The following is a 12589-nucleotide window of genomic DNA, read 5'->3' as shown; positions in this document are numbered from 1 at the left end:
CTGCTCCCTGCTCCCACGCCCCAGTAAAAGAGAGATGGAAGTGTAGTAATGACTCAGCTGCTGGTTTTAAGGAAAATTACTTGGAAGTCTTCACATAATTTCCTAATCCTGAGAATTCGAAGACCAGACCCGCTGGCAGCGTTAAAACATGGATATGAGGGGAAAACATTTTCTCTTTATTTTCCGTGGGCAAAAAACAGTTGGAAATAAATGCCAGCTATGATCTAGGTAATTGGTGGCCCTTTGGGTTGTTTGTCGGGGGCCACGGGGTGGCTTCCCTCTTGACTCTGACCCTCGTGCCGAGTTACCAAGCTGCCCATCACCATTCAGTCCATTGTTTTTCACTGTTGTGGCTATTTTCTGTGACTTGTCTTTGAACCTGGAAGATGCCAATGTATATCAGTTTTGGGGACAAGAACAGCCATAAATGTAGTTCTTAAATTTCCTTTTTTGGGACGATCCCTTTCAGAGCCTCACATGGGCATATGGGAGGCTTCCTGTGTGAATTCACCGTGAAGCAAAGGAGCTTTGGTTCCTAAATTCAGTGGCTTTTTTGGAAGTTTTAAATAATTAATAACAATTAAAATGGAATCAAGTGGACTCAAGAATTTGGGGGTGATTTTGGGGGTTCTAAAACTGTATTGTGTGGTTGCACAAGTCTAAAAATGTATGAGAAGTCATTGGATTGTATAGTTAAAGTGGGTGAATTTTATGGTATATCACTATTTTTAAAGTAATTGAATAAACGTAATATCAAGTGATATGTTCTGTGAAAAGGAATAGAGGATGACAGTGGGGGAGGGGTGATGGAGTGGTCAAGGAAAAAAACCAAAACTGCTGAAGTGCTTTTTGAAATGAAGGAAATAAAAGATGGCTAGTCCAGCACCCTTTTTGGCTTTAATCCTACAAAACTGGTCCAGAAGTCAAGTGAGGAAGTCCTTGTGATTGCTGCCCCTGAGTCCAGAGTCCCCGAACCTGCATCTTAAACAGCAGGTGGGACTCTTACACGCCGAGGCCTGGGCCCCCCCCACCGCCCACAGGGAGGGGTGCTCACACCAGCACCTGCTCCGCCGTGGCTGAGATGGCACTTGCCCCTCTCTGTGCTGGCCACGGAGACAGACCTTGCAGCAGAGGGGCGACAGGGAAGACACAAAGGCAGGGTGAGCCCGGCAAAGGGGACGCGACGCCTGGCGAAGCGTCACTGGGCTTCGCTGAGCGTGGTTTAAGTCTGTTCCCTTGGTTCCGTGTTGGGCTGTAGTTCGGCACCAAGGTCTGTAGGGCCGTGGTGCTGGAACCGAATCTCAGCTCACCTTTTGTGTGCAGCGCGGGCCTCTGCTGTGGGTGTCGGTGAGTAACGTCGTCCTGCGTCCTGCAGTCTTTGCAGGAGGGGCAGCTCCGCACTGCTCCCTCCTTCCCCTTTGCAAGCAGCCAGGGGTGCAGCCTCATCCCAGCTGAGCTGCAGCGCCTCAGTCACACTGAGGACTCGCTGCCTTAAAGCGCTTCCTGTTTCTCTACTGAAACGTCACTTGTAGTTTTGTAGGACACGAGTTAAAACTCCGCTTAAAACACAAATGCCCTGAAAGGCCACAGTCTGGGCAGCCGGTGCACCTTTCCATCTGCTGATGCTTTAAACGTCTGTAAATTCTCTTCTGAAAGTAGCCTTCTCCAGCTGGGCCTGTGAGCATCACTGGGTACCAGCCTTTGGCCCTTGATTGGGGGTGGGGGGAGGGAAGGGGGCCTGGCGGTGCTGGGGCCAGCTTCAGCCTGCAGCAGGCGGGGGAGGGGGGAAGCCGGCCATGGGGAGGCACAACGCTTAGGCGATTTCTAGTGAAATGTTCCATTTTATTTGTCAGCTGAGCTTCCTGTGTGGGCTTTAGAAGGTTTTGGTTGTTGATATAATGCAGATGTGTTTTGTCTTTTTTTCTAGCATCAGGGGATGGAGAATCACTGGTAAGATGTGTGTCATTATCAAAAAAGTATGTTGTTTTGCTGTTAAGGTCCTTATTTCCTGAGTAGTTTGCTACTTTCTTTTTAATCTGTTCTTACTATCTAAAAACCAAGGGTGAATTTGTATTCACTGCACCGTGGTGGGGGGATAGAAGCGCACGTTCCGTGGGTGGACCTGAGGGCATGCATGTCCTTGAGCCTCACCCCCTCGCACATGTGGCCCTGTGCGGCCCCTCTGGGCCCTACGCTTTCCTGCCATTTGTCTGCAAGGGTTCCTTTAACGTGGCCTAACCTCAGAGATGCCTGTCACCCAGCAGTGCCCGCACTGGGTGCTTTATAAGCCGAGTCACTGGAAGTGGGGGGTCAGGCATGGGCAAGGGGATGTGATGTTTACCCCACTGAAGCAAGTTAGCACTTCGCTTTTCCCCTCAGGATGAAGACTCCGAATTCACGTTAGCCTCCGACTTTGAAATTGGACACTTCTTCCGTGAGCGGATCGTGCCGCGCGCTGTACTCTACTTCACGGGGGAGGCCATAGAGGACGACGACAACGTAGGTGGCCTGTGGGAGCCGCTGGGGTCAGCGCGGGTGCTGGCTTGGGAAGCCCAGCCGAGATTTTCATGACATCCTCCACCAGGTCCACGGGGTACTGCCCTCTGGAGTTTGGAGGAAATAGACTGGGCAGGGAGATAGCAGAGGCTGGAGAAGCAGGTCTTTCTGAGGCATCTGAGCACCACACGCCCACGTGGGCCCGGCCAGTGACTTGTTTCAGAATGTCCTCTAAGGACCCAGGGGTTCGCTGCTGCACACGAGGTCTGTGGCTTTGGGTGACTTCTGAACATGAGGAAACTCCTGTTCACCAAGCGATGGCCAGCAGAGCCAAGTCGTGCTAGCATGTGGCATATCGACCCCAAAGAAATAGAACCCCACGCTCCACAGAAAAACAGCCCGGCTGCGCAGGCCACCTTCCCCTCTGCTTGAAGGAACTCGCCCTCCCACAGCCAGAACTTGGGAGCAGGACCCCTGAGCACAGCCTGGCCAGCTGCCCCGGGCTGTCACCTGAAATGGTTCTCCATCGTGACCAAGGCCCGGTTGCCGCGAGCCCTCTTGTTGTGTGGAGCTAAAGGTCTGTCCCCTGGCGTGTTGCTGGAAGGGTGCTTAGATGCTGTTTGCTCCCTTGTGTTGAGTGCTCTGAGGTTCCTTTCTGGTGAGGTCTGTTGTGGCTGCTGGGCAGGTCCGAGCTGGTTCGTGCCCTCCTTTGTGCTGAAGGCCCCCACGCGGCGGGAGTGGGCCAGCCCAGGGCGTACTGGCTACATCACCTGACACTGGTGAGCTTCTCAGGTGTGGTCTGTCCATCCCCGGGCTGGGAGGTACTTGTGGGAATCCAGGAACACGGACACACACAGCACAGCGCAGTTTGGGGTCATCTTAGCGCTCAGGTAGTTGCTCAGACTGAAGTTTTAGGAAATGCTGGTTATGCAGCACATTCTGGACCAGCGCCGTCCAGCAGCACCTTCTGTGATGAGGGAGCTGTCCTCTGCCCCATCTGCTGCAGCAGGGCTGGCACCACACGACGCTGGAAGATTTAAGGTGCGGCCCTCGGCAACTGAGGAGCCAGGGTTTGGATTTATCTGATTTGACCAAGAAGGCTCTAGTGGCTACACACAACGGGAGACTCATCTCTAGACCAGTGCTCTCAGACCTTTTTGATCGTACACCCGTCAGTTTAAAAACTGCATTATGCAGCGCGTATGTATTTATTTACAGTAGAGGCAGCATAGCAAGTCCTGGTGCGCAGTACAGTGTGTTTGCCTGTAACATCCGCGCCCGTGTTCATTCATCAGCCTTTGGTGCAGGTTCCGCGGGCGCAGGTACTGCAGGTGCGCCGTGTGATCCAGGGGCTCACGTCAGCCTGCGTCTGCTGGAGCCCCAGCTCTGCTGGTTCCCACGCGCGAACCGGGGCTGGTGGTCGTCACTCCAGCTGCTCCTCAGGCTCCTGGCAGAGGAGGCTCAGTGGTGCTGGGACAGAGATGAGTGCACTGACGTCTGACACGCTAGGGTCGTCGTGGACACTGGGCATCGTTCTGGGGTGAAGTGGGCGGAGGAGTCCTGGTTTTGTCTTCCACACTCATGTGGGTCACCTCACTCGTCACACGGGCTGCACACCCCACTCTGGAGCCTCCGCTCTGCCCGAGTGTGAGATGCCTGCACAGAGCTCGCTCAGAAGATGGGGCCAGGGTGAAATGATGGACTTAGAACCTCAGAAAATGGGCACTTGAGCCTGTGTGAGGCTGGTTCCAGTGCGACCTGAAATGCTGCAGTGAGAGTCCTGTCGGCTGCAAGACACTGAAAGGTCTTCTTTGTCAGAGGCCTGGAGGGAAAGGTGCCAAGACACGGTCAGATCCCAGGCCGACCGCACCAGGCCCTGCCCGCACTGTGCTCTTCTGAGTTCCCTTTGAGTTGCTGCTGACGAGTGGGGGGGGGGGGCGGGGGGCTCCAAGAAGAAAGGGTTATAAGAGAAAGCTTGCTGAATCTTCATGTGTCTGTGTCGATGCAGCCACCAGGGACAAGGGTTGTTAAGTTTTGTTTGGCTTTTGGTAGCAGTCTGATATCCGGGACTTGGCTGAGGGCCTGGCCGGCAGTGTCTTTGGACACACAAGACATTGTATTGAGACATTCATTCAGCTACAGTGTTGGAGTTTCTCCCATGCACGCTTTTTCTGACTTATTTTAAAGATTAAACACCAAGATTTTATTACATTTCTAAATACAGATTAAAGATTTCCCCTTGTCCGAGTTATAAAATGACATTGAAAGTCCAGTACGTGATAAAAATACGCTACTGGTTTGCTTAGATCAGCCAGTTTCCCAGTTGGACCCAGCGCACACCCAAGCCAACGGTTTCCTTTCTTCACCCCGTCCCCGTCCGTAGTCTTCGTTTTGAGTGGTTTTCAGATACCTGGTATCCTATTAACACGGCAGGACTTGTGAGCAAGCGACCCCACAGTTCTGGCCCCGGCTTGGAGCAGAGGTGCCGGCGGCAGACTGGCTCTGCTCAGAGGCCAGGCCACTTCCCGCTCTCCTTAGGCCCTACCCCTGTGGGCGCTTGACGGGCTGGGGCTGGGTCAGGTTGCCATCACGCTTTATAAAACCTAAAAATGGGCTTCCCTGGTGGCGCAGTGGTTGAGAGTCCGCCTGCCGATGCAGGGGACACGGGTTCGTGCCCCGGTCCGGGAGGATCCCACATGCCGCGGAGCGGCTGGACCCGTGAGCCATGGCCGCTGAGCCTGCACGTCCAGAGCCTGTGCTCCGCAACGGGAGAGGCCACAACAGTGAGAGGCCCGCGTACCGCAAAAAAAAACCCAAAAAACCCTAAAAACCTGTTTTCTTTCTTTTCAGTTTGAAGAAGGTGAGGAAGGAGAGGAGGAGGTAAGACCTGGTTTACGTGAGACATCATTCCCCGAGGTTGCTTTAGGCCTTCTCTGCTTGAGTGGATGGAGGTTATGAAGTCAGGGGACCACTTTAGACTCGTCTCGTGGGAAGCTGCCTTTGAAGCTTTCAGCCCTATTGAATACTACGGAAAGACACGGCATATGGGTAGCAGTGTCCAGTTTGACCCTGCAGTTGGCTTATGAAAATGCATCTTAGAAAATAACCATTTAGCAAACAAAATCCACTTTTTCAGCAATATGTTTATTTCGGGGTTATCTGCTAGAACAAGAAGTGTCCAAAGGAGGGGATTTAAAGAAGTATGTCTAGCAATGATTGTAATTGATTTCCTTCAAAATCAGAGTATTGCTCTACTTGTGGCTGGCGGATCCACAAGAACTTAAGTCCTGTCTGTTCAACTAGCTCTCACTCCTTTTAATGCAGGAATTAGAAGGTGACGAGGAGGGAGAAGATGAGGACGATGCCGACATTAACCCCAAGGTTAGTTATTTGGGGCTTCCCACACCTGTGTATGCTACACTGTTGACCTTTTAAAACATGTTCCCCACTTTGAGGTAGTGGTATTACGAATATGTACCTGTCATTCTCTAATTAGGAAAGTTAAAGTGTACCAGAAAAATACTTGAATGAGGAGCTATTTAGACACCTGGTATATAATTTTAGTGTTAAGTATGAATACTAAACTGCTTTCCAATGCTTTCCCAAGCTATATCTTATTTATATAAACTTGTCAGTAGAGCAGCTTTACATTCCAGATCTTTAATTCTTTTAAGATAATGATTTAACTGACAACATGAATAAACTTTTTTGTTTTGTGTGTTTGTTTTTGGAAAAGGTACAGAGACAGGACTTGGTGGGGGGCTTGTTTTGTTTTGTTAATGATAGGATAATGGAGTTGTAGGCATAATTTTACAGTTGTACATAGGCTGAGAATACTCAAATGACATGTCTCGATAGCTCAGATAATTTGAAATAAATTAGGAAGCTTTGCAAAAACAAAACAACCAATTAGGATGAGTGGGCAGTCCCATTAATTTTACGCCTGAGTTTTTACTTACGGTCTCAGATGAGCGTACATCAGGGACTTGCCACTTGACACATGTTTTAAATACAGAACTGTTGTAACTCTGTCCTGAAGCTGTAATTGCGCACGTGAAATTTATGGTTCACCTGCCTCTTAGGACCAGATGTATCACGGGCTGTCAGAATTAACACTGCTTGGCATTGTAGAATCTTTATCTCTATTTAAGTAGACGTTGTTTGTTTGTTTGTTTGTTTACCCCCGTTGTGCCCGAAGTGGACCGTGCACTAAGCTGTCATTGTGTAGCTGGGTCCGATCACTTTATAGCACCAGATGTTCCTATGAATGCATGCTTACAGCAGCAGTTCCTCTGGGGAAGAATTCGTGGTGGGTTTAAATCCTCAGTGTGCCGTATAGATACTGCTCTGGGAGTGGGCTCGGGCATGTTCATGTTTTCAAAGCCAGCCTGTCCGTTGGGGCGTCGCCATATGGACGGCGCACCTGTGCTCAGTTCCTGAGCTGCGAGCCCAGGGCCCTGCCTTGAGTGGATCGCCCTTCGCTGTCAGGTAATAATAGAACCGTGCCGTGCCCGGTCCCAGGTGTTTGTATCTGGCTGTTCTTCTGCGCTCGGGGGGCACTGATGCACACGTTCACGGTGGGGTTTCTAGAGCAGAGATGGCTGGTTACCGTGTCCACTGCTGGACTCGAGTGCCCTGTCTCTGGTCGCTTGTCTCACTGACAGCGACTGCTCTGTTCCCCATTTCTTGTTGTTTCCTCCTGTTGTCCGTCCTCTCTCTCCCCTTGCCAAACCTTCTGTCTCCTCTCACGTCTGGGTTTTCTAGAAGAGCATTCTCACCAAGTGATCACAGATAGCTTAACAGAAAGTAGAGACATGTCAGTACTAAGCCTGCGTGAAGCCTTTGGTCTGTTGTGTTGGTTGGGAGTGGGCGAGGTGCCTGAGGAGGGCCCCTCGGTCAGCCACGTGCAGTCGAAATGCCCGAGTCCTGTCCTCTGGGGTCGTGACGTGACACTTCTGTTCCTCCGTGTGCACCTCCTCAGAGGGCGCGGTCACATCACAGTCTGTACAAGCAAAGGAAGATTAGGAAGAAGGGTTGGGGTATTAAAGGTACAGATCTGGGTGTTGAGGTTTCCCATCTCAAGGTCGAAATTTTTGCAGACCTTTGTATCATGAGAAATTGTGGCTCTTTCCTCCTGTATAATTTTGTGCATTTCATTTGCTTCCATGCTGACAGTTCCTTTCAATTTTTTTCCCCATTTAGGTGTAATTTTTGTCTGTTAATCATTCATACGTTTCTAGGTAAGGTGGAATTCCATTCATTCCTAACTTCCAAACTTCTGGTCTGTGCTTTGTAGCAATGCCATGTTGTCGTGACTCGGTAGAGCATCCGGGCGCACTCAGCACGTGCTGGCCTGGACAAGGGCTTTCTGAAGAGCAGTGTTTTTGTGCAGGTGTCTGTCGTGTGTGCTTTTAAAACCGACAGAAACCACATCTGGCTCCTACCTGCTGAGCCCAGTGTTTGTCGCTGACCAAGTAGCAGAGATGTAACTGGTGTGAAAGCTTTGTTGATGATGGGGCTGCCACACCCCTCCCCGCCCCCCCCCCCCACCCGGGAAGAGGACAGAACGAGAGGGCCCTGGGACCAGGACGCACAGGTCCCCCAGCCATGCTGGCCTCAGCAGGACGAGGTCTGCTGCCTGCTGTGATTCTTCTTGACGTGTGTCTGTTGATTGTTTATACTTTTTAAATTCAGGTGCTAATGCAGACCAATAGGTAATAAAGGGGTAACTTTAGCATGCCGGGATCTTCTGTCTCAGAAGCTGCTGGCACCAGTTTCACATCAGCGTTAGTAAGTGCTGTCAAGGTTGCTGAGGAGTGTGCTGCTCGAATAAGAAAAGGACCTGTTGTAGATCCAAGTGAGCGTTGCAAGTCCCAGGAGCTGCCCTGTCCCCCTCTGGGGGTCATGGGTCCCCGTAGCTCTGCCCCAGTCATGAAGTCCCTCTCTTACGACACCGTCGGCTTTTGTGGGGCAAGGGAGGAAGGTGCGAACGGGAGAGCCTGTGAGAAGCCAGGGCGGCGGTGTTAGCATCTAGGAGAGAGCAGGGGCTGCCTGCGTTGAGCTAAGCAGGCCAGCGGTGTGGGAGCGGCTCCTGGGAGAGCAGAGCTGTGTCTCCGCACCGCAGAGCCGTGGTCTGGGGGTCTGTTAGCCCCGTGCCTTCGAGGGTCCGTCTGCATCGCCTTCCTGTCTTACTCAGGCGGCTGGCTTTCTTAGAAGACTAACGGGCAGGTGGGCAGACTTGGGCTAAAGGAAGCATTTTAATTAGATGAAGTGAATGTACACCTGGGATCTTTTCTGTTTTAAAGGGTCAGATCTGATCGTTTAAAATTGTATCTGCTCACTGTCTGATTCCTGCTGCCCTGTGTGTCTGAAGAACGTGTCAGCCAGGCCGGTTTGGCCCGAAGCCCCACTGCTCCCCACCCTGCCAGTGACTGCAAAGCGTCCATAAACGGTCCAGCCGGTACCTCTGGGCGAGGAGGGCTCTTCTGTGGCAGAACCACAGCCGTGCCGTCTCGCCTCTGTGGTCAGGTGCCCCGCGGAGGGGGTCGTGTCATGGGCTGTCGGGCAGGCGCTCGGGCCTCGGGCCTCAGGCCCCCAGCCCTGAGGCCATGGTGGTGGCGTGTGCTTGCTGCCCGCAGTGAAAGCCCTTCTTTTCAGTGCCCGCCCCCACCAGGCAGGGTGTTGACTGTTTGTGCCTTTGAAGCACTGACTCCTGTCGCTTGACGACCGGCAGCGTGAGAGACTGGGCTTCCGACAGCCTCGTGCCGTGTGGCAGAGGGCGCTCGGGTTTAGTGCAGTGTTGCTCTGCCATCTGTCACGGGCCAAAACTGTGGTGTCCCGGTGACGAAGCTCACATGTGTGGCTCCAGGCTTCTGCACTGGTGCCGCAGCCCGGGAGTCGTGTGTGGGTGGGGGGGTGGGGTGTGTGCGTGTGCGTGCGTGTGTGTGCGCGCACGTGCAGGGATGCTGGCCCAGGGCTGGGCTGAACATGGCCCTCGGGAGGCGGGGTGCTGGTGGCAGCCCAGCCCTCTGCTGCCTGGCAAGCCCCACCTTCTGCCTCTTGTCTAAACACAAGGGCCCCACCCGACTCCCACCCTCACAACAGCCCGTCCTGGTCTTGGTTTTGGCGAGGACCCTTCCCTCTAGCAGTCTTCAGCACCCGAGGAAGGAGTTCGTTGTAAACAGGTGATTGATGCCTTCTCCTGGTTAAAGATAGATGTGAGGTCACTGAGACAGCACATTGTAAACTGTGTGCCGCTCTGCATTCATGGCGTCCCGTACGTCCTGCGTATGTATTTACCCAGGAGGGTGTAGAGCAGCAAGTCCGCCACCCTGTGCCGCCCGCCCGCCCGCCATACCACAGCCGCGACACCGTCCCACTCCCTCAGCTTCAGCTTCTCTCATCTCCTTCCTTTCTGTAGATGCAGTTATGGAAACCCACACACTTCTCCCCCGTCCACAAAAGGCTGCACGCCACTGCCCCAGGCCCTGCCAGCGCTGTCCCAGTCCTGGGGCACCTTGCACCTCCCCAGGGAGTCTGGGGCTGGCGTCTGGTCCCCCTGGCCACAGTCTGGGCCACCTCCAGGTCTCCTCTTGAGACGACAGAGTTTGGTCTCTTTCAACTAGGATTTCTGGCCGGGGTATTTGTTTTGGTGCCCAGGCTCTTTCTTCGGCAGTGTTTCCGGTGAGCGTGTGATGGGCCAGTGCCATTAGCCCAGTGCTGGGCAGTGCTGGACCGAGACCCGGGCCAGACCTGGAAGTCCCAGCTTGTCCCTGTGCTATTACACTTACAAACAAGGAGCTTAGCCCAGGGCCCCAGATTATTGTTTTGTCTTTATGCACCCTTTACACACCATCTTTTTCATCCCTTAGGTGTGGTTTCCCAAGGAATGAACTGTATGTAGCCCAGCTTATTCCATGCAGAGTGTCAGTTGTGTTGTCCCAGATGGTTCTTCTGAACCGTGTGGTGCGGGTTTTTCTTAAGACTCCGTAGACGTGCCAAGTTGTATTCAGAGTAATCTGTCATCTTCACAGCCAGGATCATAGGTTACTGGCGAGTAAATTCATCTGCTAAGAAGTACTGGTGAAATCGTTACCTGTCTCTCACGCTGCTGTTGGCCTCCACACAGGATTCATGGGATCGCTAAGTGGGTTTCAGCGGCATGAGATGCAGCTGCCAGACCACACGGAAGTGCGTCTGCTCCTCGTCTCGCTTGCGCCTTCTCTGCAAGGATGGAATTCCCAACCGAGGGTGCTCCTGGGAGGACTAGGGCCTGGCTGTGGAGTTCTTAGTGGCCTCTCGTCCTTTGTCGGGGCGCCACAGGCCAGTGCAGGAGAGGCTTTGCTTCAGGCCCCGGCCTGGGGGCAGGTGTGCTCCAGGCAGCGCCGGGAGCCTTGTTCACCTCGGGGATGGAGGGGAGCCAGCGCTGTTCCCCGCGTGCTCACCCCAGAACTGAGGCGCCTGCCAGCTTTGGGACCGGGGCACTGCTCTGTGTTTAATTACTGTCTGCCACCCGAGGACCTCCCTCACCCCGAGACCCTCCTGCTGAGAATTAGAATGTCTTTATACAGAAAGAGGCAGCCCCGCTGTGACCTTGTTTCTGGGAAGTTAGCTGCTTATCTGTTACTATTTTTAAAGTATATTTGTAGTGGCCATGTTTTCAGTAAGAGCGAGTGAATACTTGAGTCTTTGTTTTCGTTGTTGGTTGGAGATGCCCGGTTGATGGAATTGCTCTGTTCTCTACAAGTCTTGTTCTCTCTTGTTGACAGAAGGAGGCCAGCCAGCCCTCGGAGTGCAAGCAGCAGTGAGGCGCCGCTCGCTCGTGTGGACACGTGCTTACGCCTAACTTGTTTTCAAGTGCATGATTTTCACTTTCACTTCTCCTTTTACTTTATTATTTTGCTTAACCTGTACAGTGGCAACTCAGCTGCATTTCAGAAACAGGAGGTTTAATTCCAGCACCCTCTACGGCCTTGGGTGTGGCTCAGTGGGCCCGCCCAGCCCTGCCTAGGGGAGGGCCTCGCAGAAGGCGGGGCGGGGGTGTATCACTTGACGCCGGGTGCACGGGCACGTGTCCAGGGTGCAGTTCCAGGGCGTGTAGAGCCAGTTCACCCCTCCCGCCGTCAGACGGGATTCCTGTTGGAAGAAGCCCACACGCAGTTCCCAGGTGTCCCTGGGGAGCCGCGGGGTCGGCGCCGTGTCTCATCCTGCTTGCTCTTGGGTTTTATTTCCTTCGGGGCTGGGGTGAGGGTTGCGGCGCCCGCTGAGCCTGAGGCGCGAGCTTTTGTGGTTCATCTCGTATTTATTTCTCTCTCACGCTTGTGAGGGCTTGGGACATGAGCTGTCCTTCGAGTTTATGAGACCCTGTGGGCACCAGAGACCCGGTGCCCCGAGCAAGAGTTGGTGGTCCGCCCGCATGGAAGAAGGCCCTCCCTCCTGCCAGCCGTGGGCCAGGGCTGGTTCTCGGGACGCACGGACCACGCTTGGCGCTGAGGACGGGGGTGGGGCTATGGGCAGAGCCAGGGTTTGCCAGGCTTCACGGGGAGGGGCTCGGGCAGGAAAATACAGCTTTCCCACGTAGTGTGTAAAATGTCTTGCTTTCTCGGTAGCTCCCATTTCTCAGCCTCACATTCACCTTGTCTTAAAAGCCCTGGGTTCCGAGCGACCCGTTCTTGGCTGGAATGTGGGTGTGGAGTGTGTGACCTCTGGCCCCAGGGGCATCCACGCTGTGGCCCGGCTGTAGAGTGCTCAGCCTTACTTATGATACATTTGTAACTGAATACAGTGTTTTCAATTTGTACAGACTAGTTAGAATATTCTATTAAAGTTGTGAACTGCGAACCCAGTGCTGTGTGTGTCTTCATTACAGGAGGCCTGGTGGGTTGGGGCACTTGGGGCGGGTGGGGCTCGGATATGGTTGCGCAATCTCCCGACCGGGTTTCTGGAGCCCCGGGCGTGGGCAGGTCCAGGACTTCCCGTCTCCTGGTCTTCTGTTTTAATTTTGAGGCTTTAAAGCCCATCTTGAGTTAGGGCTGCAGGCCCATTTCACCGTCGGGGTGGGGGTCCCTGGGTGGGCCCTCTGCTGCCCCGAGAG

General features: G+C 53.5%; 1 protein-coding gene across 14 annotated transcripts in view; it reads left to right on the top strand.

The window, feature by feature from the left end:
• The window catches only part of NAP1L4 (nucleosome assembly protein 1 like 4), a 64924-nt gene extending 52588 nt beyond the window's left edge, over positions 1–12336 (top strand). For 13 of the 14 annotated variants that reach the window (XM_082629551.1, XM_082629559.1, XM_082629558.1 and 10 more), the window contains 5 exons: positions 1928–1950; positions 2380–2499; positions 5347–5376; positions 5821–5877; positions 11265–12336. In XM_082629551.1, coding sequence (XP_082485677.1) covers positions 1928–1950; positions 2380–2499; positions 5347–5376; positions 5821–5877; positions 11265–11303 — 269 coding nt within the window. In that variant the 3' untranslated portion in view covers positions 11304–12336. Of the gene's footprint in view, positions 1–1927; positions 1951–2379; positions 2500–5346; positions 5377–5820; positions 5878–7698; positions 7788–11264 lie in introns of those variants that run through there. The other variant, XM_082629557.1, reaches the window with a different exon arrangement.
• Positions 12337–12589: the final 253 nt, after the last annotated feature.

This window comes from Mesoplodon mirus (genome assembly GCF_964341445.2).
Source record: "Mesoplodon mirus genome assembly, chromosome: 7".
NCBI lineage: Eukaryota > Metazoa > Chordata > Mammalia > Artiodactyla > Ziphiidae > Mesoplodon > Mesoplodon mirus.
The sequence above is the reverse complement of the archived record's forward strand: the minus strand, read 5'-3'. Positions and strand labels throughout refer to the sequence as shown.